At 49.3% G+C, this 7,701-nt stretch overlaps 1 protein-coding gene across 1 annotated transcript; it reads left to right on the top strand.

The window, feature by feature from the left end:
* Nucleotides 1–4,720: 4,720 nt before the first annotated feature.
* Nucleotides 4,721–7,408, top strand: LOC144096985 (uncharacterized). Its single transcript, XM_077629791.1, has 2 exons — nt 4,721–5,211; nt 7,254–7,408. The coding sequence occupies exons 1-2, from the start codon at nt 4,801–4,803 to the stop codon at nt 7,383–7,385; spliced, it is 543 nt and encodes a 180-aa protein (XP_077485917.1). The 5' UTR covers nt 4,721–4,800; the 3' UTR covers nt 7,386–7,408.
* The last annotated feature ends 293 nt before the right edge of the window (nt 7,409–7,701 follow it).

Below are 7,701 nucleotides of genomic sequence, written 5' to 3'. Positions count from 1 at the left end.
AAGCATGTTACACTGAAATGAACGCTTGGAATGTCGTATTTCTCAAGAAGAAAGAATTTCATGAAAAACCTTCATCAGCCGCGTTACGATGCCACGCGTAAGCATCCAACTAACAGCACTGAACTGTAAGCGAGCATGTGTAGGCAGGGTCGGGGTGGTCGCGGCTTTTTACCGACGATGATCTCTAAAGAAGCAGGAATAACATAAAAGGAACAACATGCAGTGAGTTGTTTTGCTGGCAGGGTAGATGTTCCACAGACGTGCACCTCTCTTAGGTCTTTCTGACTGCACGCACAGCCTGGGCTGCTCCGTGCTGCAGGCTAGATTCCGGATCGGCCGGAACTCGCGGCACCAACAGCGCTGACACGACTTCCCCCCGGCGCAGCTGCAGGCCTGCCGCCGTCACTCTTTTGCTTTTGTGACCGCAGTTGCTGATGCTATTTGGAGCCGTGAGTGAACATTTCAGCTATTTGCTCGCAAAGACGATCTACGACTTAAGAATTGAAAGCTTATTACTGAAGCCAGCATCGGAAAAGTTAGCTGATAAGGCTTTATTAATTAGTAACTTTTGGAGAATAAAAATCGAAAATGGAGTTCTGCATCGAGTAGAAATTTCACTCTAATTTTTTTTTTTTTGCCTGTGGTGGCGCGTTTGTATACGCGGGACGCGCGGGACTAACCACGGAGAGAGGGTGGCTTCCTGGCCTTACGGGGCTGGGACCTAGGGGCTCTCGCAATGTGGCGAGGGCTCCTTATCACCGGGGGTATCTGTTGCTAAACCGTCGTCATCTCTTCAGATGGCGCGGTTGTTGCGACGCCCGCTCCTTCTTTCACTCTTTCCTCGCACATCTCTTTCAACTCTCTTAGTGTCTGCACATGGCAGCAATTGCGGCTCAGCTTGAGCCAGTGGGCAGGCCCGGGCACTTTCCTTTGCATTCTTCCTCCAGTCGCAACAACTATAGCCACGGAGAGGTCCCCTGTCGTTGCGTCGTCCAATCTGTCAGCCTATACCCTATTACTAGTCCTTTTCCCCCCTCTAAACGCTCCTGTTTCCAGCAACTAACCGCATGTGGCTACTCCACCGTACTGGGTATGTGTCATCTTTAGTTGAGGCCAACCAACCAACCAAGTTGCTCTATAGAGCCAATTGCGTGCTGGACGTACGACACCGAAGCACTGCCAGTCATTCGGCACCTGAGTGTGTAGGTTTGGGGCCATGCGGACCACACAGAGGCCGCGCAGTCGGTTCGCTAGAAGAGTGGACGACGGCGCAGCCACGGTGCTACACTCCCGGTCAGACTCCGACACCGGCCTGCTTGGCAGGATGTAACCTGAACTTTCTTCACCCTTTCACCTCTACAGTTTCTCCATGTAGGCCAACGTAGGTTTATTAAAAACAATTTTTCCTCCTCTTTTTTTTTTCTTCTCATTTTGATGCGCTCGCACCAGTATTCCTGAGGAAATGTCCCTGCTTGAGCGCGTGCCTTGCGCGTGAGAAGAAGAGGAAGCAGAAGAAGCACTCCGTTCCGCCATGGCTGAGCAGCAGCAACCTCGTCAAGCCGACCCCCTGTCGCCCAGCGCCAAGGCGGCCATGCCGAGGGCGCAAAGCAGGCCCCACGTCACCAGGGACAACAAGGGTCACCGCAAACAACAGGCGCAGCAGCCTCGACACAAGAGTGGCAAGCGGCGAGAGGACTCCAAGCTCAGCAGCTCGCCGCTCCAGGCTGACTCCTCGCAGTCGCTCGCGCCCGCTCCTGCCTGCGCTTTCTTACCGATGCCGGCGTCCCAGAGCCTCTCGCCATCGACCGATTCACCCGACACCTCGCCAGCACGTAGGTATCTGTTCACTTCACCACCCGCCGCGGTGGCTCAGTGGTTGCCGCGCTTGGCTACCGAGCCGGAGTACCCGGGTTCGAACCCGACCGCGGCGGCCGCATTTCGGTGGAGGCGAAACGAAAAAGGCGCCCGTGTGCTGTGCGATGTCAGTGCAGGCTAAAGATTCCCAGGTGGTTGAAATTATTCCGGAGTCCTCCACTACAGCACCTCTCTCTCCTCACGGGGAGGTTGAGGTTGTTCCACCGCTCATTTTTTTTTTAACGTCTTCTCTTTTGCCATTCACGTTCTCCGCAGCAGGAGCTATAGCTGTGAGTCAAAAAGGAGGAAAGATAAGCATTTTGATTTCAGTATTGGTAGAGGACCTTACTAACCCGGCGGGCAGTAACCGTTTGTGTCCCGTAAATTAGAAGGAACCGTGGGGTGTCGCACAAAATATTTGTATCCGTGCACGTGGAAATAGAGTCACAAGTGTCGCCAGCTTGTTTCGGAACTGACGTCTTGCCTTGCGAAGTGAAGCGGCTGGACCTTGTCACGTGACCAGACAACTAGGTCAACTAGGTAATAAGTCACGTGAACTTGTAGCGTCATCAGAACCTGACCACTGGATTGTGAACAAATTGCCCACCGTGGCAGGTGGCAGTTAAATTAATGAGTGTTCGCGAGAGGTTGCTGGCGAAAGAAGCCTGGGTCTCAGAAGCTCCACCGATGGCAGCACCTGCCATCGCAGGAAATTGCGCGTCACTTAACAACTGTACCACTGCGCCAGCAGTGGCATGAGGACTTCCAAGGTATCTTTGAAGGTAAAGTCGAGAATGACCAATTCCATGCATATGGGCGCTAACCCGTCAACGCTATCTCGTCACACCCTTAAGGCAGAGCTTAAGTGTACCGTCTTGGTGTGCTGCGAGTCACCTGCTACTCGTCTCTAGTGCTGATGTGTTTATTTTGCTTGCACTATCCCTAAGCCGAGAGCTTAAGGAAAAGCTGACAACATGCTGCGATATCTGCATCTATACAAACTGTTAGTCTGTCAGTACATCTTTAATGTTCCGACAGACTTTAATGCGCCCACGCACCGAAAGCGCCCTCTCTAGGATCGACATGGATTCCGAGCACCGTATAATCGGCATACTCCCCGCGGGCTACACGTGCTTAAAGTGAAAAAATGACAGACGATTACGGTAGCCGGTAATGCGAAGTTAGAGCGCAGCTCTTCACACGCCACCTGCTACCGCTGGCAGTCCGAGATCTTCCTGTGGCAGCCATATAGTTTCTTACTATTAACTAGAGGGAAAGCTGGCTGCGCTGCACCTTGACCTCCATGGGCGCGCAGAGCATCACGGGGCGATGAGTTACTTGGTTTGGGACAGTAGGTTTTCTTCAGGAACACAGAGTGGCCTTACTGAGATGTCCCATTCCGTATCCACGGCGCGCTCCGCGCGCAGACGACATCCGCGTAAAAGTAGTGCGCAAAAGCCATAGTAGCGAAAACGCAACAGTACACGACGCCAATAAAAGGTTTTTGTTTCCCGAAATGCTGTGGAAAAACCTTTTAAAATCTTGAACCGACATTTTTTTTTCAAGAACATAGTTCTTTTTAAAAATGAGCCTGTTAAGCACGAAATATTGGCTTTTGAGGTCTGCAATGCTTGGCCAATAGGAGAGCAAGCCATCGCTTATTTTGAGCAAGATTTGCATTTACATACTTTTCTGCTCGTTTGTTGCAATTTATAGACAGAATATTGAATGATAAGACATTCTTGATTATCGAACAACGTTTGTTTTTTCATTGTTTCTTGGTCAAAAGTTGTAGTTCTGCAGTCGGTAGCTCTCCGCACCATTTTACTTAGAGCGCCCTAATGGTGGCTGAAGTGGTCTCGAGGATGCTCCATGCAAACTCCCATAGGCGTGGCGCCAGCTTTCCCTCTAGTTAATAGTAAGAAACTCTATGGTGGCAGCCACCTTCCTACAGGTGGCGTTTCCTTCTGCTACTTAGACAACCGGTTAAGCCGACGACGCAGAACGCAGAAACGGTCGCCTAAGAGCTGCGCTCTAAAATTTAGGGCTTTGCGAACTAAGCGCAGACTGTACAGCATTTTCTATTTATATATCACCGAATATAGCATTAAATGCCGAACGCGATTCTATGTGCAGAGTGTAGACTTATAAAAATGATCTATAGACAGCCTATAGACTTCTTACAGACTATATTGCCTTCCTATACATACTTCGTTTTGTCTATTCATAGTATATAGACTATCTATAGACAAAAGTCTACTAAAATTGTATGGCTATAAATATACAGATTGCCTATATTTGTATTGCCTGTAAACTTGCATATTGGTTTGTCTGTAGAGAGTCCATGAAATACTGTATAGATTTTATAGAGTCTATAGTCTATAGAGTCTATAGAGTCTATAAAGACTATATACTTTATAGACAGTATTCTATGGACAGTTAACAGCCTGTATAAACAAAATTTTGGAAGGGTAGACTTATACACCGTATGTGGGCTATTTACCGGCTGCAGACAATCTAATAATTTTTTTTTCAGCCAATAATGAGCTCTGCGGACTATACATTGGACGCGGACTGTATACCGTGAATTACAATACATGCAAGGTATGCTCTCAAGGGGAATGCGGCAGGTTACGGTTCCTGCAAATTGCGCTCACACCGTCTTACGCTCACATCTTTGCAACTATGGTCTTCTGGTTCTGTGATGCGATGTCACGCTCTATGGCTGTTATGTCCGTAACCAAAGTTTCTTTTCATAGAGATTTGGAGCCACCTATAGCTGGCTCCTTGACATTAGGAAAAGCTAACTGCGGTACTAGTATACCTTGGTAGTCTGGTGGTCACGCGTTCTTCTTTGCAGCACATCGGCACACGGCACCATCTACGGTGCCAAGAGGAACAGCCGCATCAAAAGCGAACTCGTCAGACACCAAGGATAGGAGCTCAATGCCCACAGGCGTCCAAGCGAAAGCTCAGACGCCATGGAAGGCATATCCCTCGTACTCGATGGACGAGAGTCCAAAGCCCGGGGACGTCGAAGAGAAAGCCCCGGTGCCATGGAAGGCACATTCTTCGGACTCGAAGGACGAGAGCCGAGAGCCCGCAAACATCGAAGGGAGATCTCTGATGCCCTGGATGACACATTCCTCGCACTCGAAGGACGAGAACCCAACGCCGGTGGAGGTCGGGGAGAGTGCCGAGATCCCGTCGAATGCGTATTCCTCGAGCTCGAAGAACGAGGGCACCCTGTCCGAGAGCAAAGCTCAGCCCGCTGCTCAAGGCGTGGAGCTGTCTGGTCGGAGCCCTGCGAGCAGTGTGTCGCCGTTAATAGTGCGCGTGTTTGCGGCGCTAACTAGGGTAAGTGTTTACAAAGTAAGCTGGAAGCAGCCAGAGCAGGGCAGAATTCAGTTTCCTCGTATATTTAAAATATGAGAAAGCATGCGCGGCTCGACGCTAGAACAAACTGGCCTTACAATACAAACCATTGTAGCGAAAGCTACACTACGCTAGCCGGAGCGATTTCACCCGTCTTGGCCATCTGCTCCTACTGCGCAAACGAGTTTCGCCGCAGGTGCGCCGCGCGTGACGTCACAGCTACGCCGCCGCCGCGACCACCGCTGACTCCGCCGCCTCGCCACCTCCCCCTCTGCGCTTTGACGCCACACCTAGCTATGCGCCTTACTGGGCATGCGCGTGGGGTCGAATGATTACGGGAAACGATGCACTCGGCCGTCAGTTGCTACCAATGGAAGAGGAGGAGCCATGCTTGTTGCGGCAGCTTTCGCTACGTATACTAGGCATAGCAGAGCTAAGCCGCCGCTAATTTTATTAAAGGTTCGAGCCGCGATATTTGCTACATTCAGAAAAGTGAGCTTAGTTAAGAACAGCGGAGAAATAGAGCTCCGTCAGTAGATGGCTACCTACTTTTATCACCATTTTCAGAAACTGGCCATGAGATGTGCTCTACTATATTCGAGGTATTTAAACCGCAGCGATTAAAAATACTGGTATCGGTAACGTTCTTCGATGACTTTCGACTCGCCCCGGAAATACAACCTCGATACGGTCGACTAAAACCTTTCCCTGCTATTTGCTTGAGCAGTTTAAGCATGTATACGGAACATCAGATTTCAAGAGCTTCTCCATGAAAGCGTCGTCTTCTCAGCGCTTTTAAGGCGAAAGCCTTTCTTGGCTCATGAGTGGCGTGGACGGATGTTGTAGGCGGAAGCTGTAGACGGAAGATGTAGACGCAAGTCGTCGGCACGAACTGTCAATCATAACTTGTGTGTTAAAACAAAAATGTAAAAGTTTATTAAGCAACGGTTCTAAGTAACATGTATGTAATGAAATATAAAACACGGAATAAAAATAAAAACGAACAAAAACAGAATAAAAACGAGACCAAATAAAAATAAAAACAAAAAGAAAAGAGAAAAAGGAAACAACAGTAAATTAAAGGAAATGAAAAATGAAGAAAAAAGGAGAGGGAAAGGCTTTCGCATTTGCTCTTATAAGCAGACTTAAATGCAATCCTGCGATTTTTCTTGTGCCCCGCCGCGGTGGCTCAGTGGTTAGGGCGCTCGACTACTGATCCGGAGTTCCCGGGTTCGAACCCGACCGCGGCGGCCGCGTTCTTATGGAGGAAAAACGCTAAGGCGCCCGTGTGCTGTGCGATGTCAGTGCACGTTAAAGATGCCCAGGTGGTCGAAATTATTCCGGAGCCCTCCACTACGGGACCTCATTCTTTCTTCTTTCACTCCCTCCTTTATCCCTTCCCTTACGGCGCGGTTCAGGTGTCCAAAGATATATGAGACAGATACTGCGCCATTTCCTTTCCCCAAAAACCAATTATTATTTTTTTTTCTTGCAACCCTCCGCGGTGGCTCAGTGGTTAGGGCGCTCGACTACTGATCCGGAGTTCCCGGGTTCAAACCCGACCCCGGCGGCTGCGTTTTTAAGGAGGAAAAACGCTAAGGCGCCCGTGTGCTGTGCGATGTCAGCGCACGTTAAAGATCCCCAGGTGGCCGAAATTATTCCGGAACCCTCCACTACGTCACCTCTCTCCCTTTCTTCTTTCACTCCCTCCTTTATCCCTTTCCTTACGGCGCGGTTCAGGTGTCCAACGATATATGAGACAGATACTGCGCCATTTCCTTTCCCTAAAAAAACAATTATTTTTATTAATTATTATTATTTCTTGCAAGCTAGAGTCTTTCGGTAGTACTGAGACTCCCAGCGTGCGTTGAAGGTAGCCCTACACTGAATCATCAAGTGCTTCCCTACGTGGTTTCGTTCAGTGCATAATAAATGCAGTTCCCAGCGCATTAAATGCCCGTGTACCCTCTGGCCGGACCTATGCTGGTACATATCACGTCTTCTAAAACCTTGTTTCGTTTCAGTCTCCAAACCTACTGCGACCACCTAGGGACCAGGCTTCGGACTTCATCACTTCGCAGGAAGGGGACGTCCCGGCTCTATCCAGGCGGAAATCGTCAGTCCGCTGCAAGTTGCACTCATTATATGTCAGTTAGAAATATCGAAAGACTGCACACTCGTTGCATTCATCCTACGATAATAAAAATGGCCGCTATAAACAGGGCTTTTCGATCTTTACCAATGAATGCGTTGCCGCCTGCAGTGGGACGTCTGATTCAGACAAGAGCAATGCACTGGGTCATTGGAATAACGGCAAAGGATTTAAGAACAGTACATCCATCGCAGTAGGCTGCTGCCGAAATATTCCAGAACAGACAAAAGTTCATGATCTGAAAGCTAACACACAAGCTTAATATTTGTGTTTTTCACATAACTGGGCGCCATAATTGCTTGCGTCGCTTTTGTCTAGCC

Source organism: Amblyomma americanum, chromosome 7 (assembly GCF_052857255.1).
Source record: "Amblyomma americanum isolate KBUSLIRL-KWMA chromosome 7, ASM5285725v1, whole genome shotgun sequence".
Lineage (NCBI taxonomy): Eukaryota > Metazoa > Arthropoda > Arachnida > Ixodida > Ixodidae > Amblyomma > Amblyomma americanum.
Note: the sequence above shows the minus strand (reverse complement) of the source record. Positions and strands in the feature narration are given on the sequence as shown.

Coding starts and splice junctions, on each gene's coding strand:
- LOC144096985 (XM_077629791.1), top strand. CDS start 4,801: ATGCCCACAGGCGTCCAAGCGAAAGCTCAGACGCCATGGAAGGCATAT. Junction 5,212..7,253: donor TGTTTGCGGCGCTAACTAGG/GTAAGTGTTTAC, acceptor GTTTCGTTTCAG/TCTCCAAACCTACTGCGACC.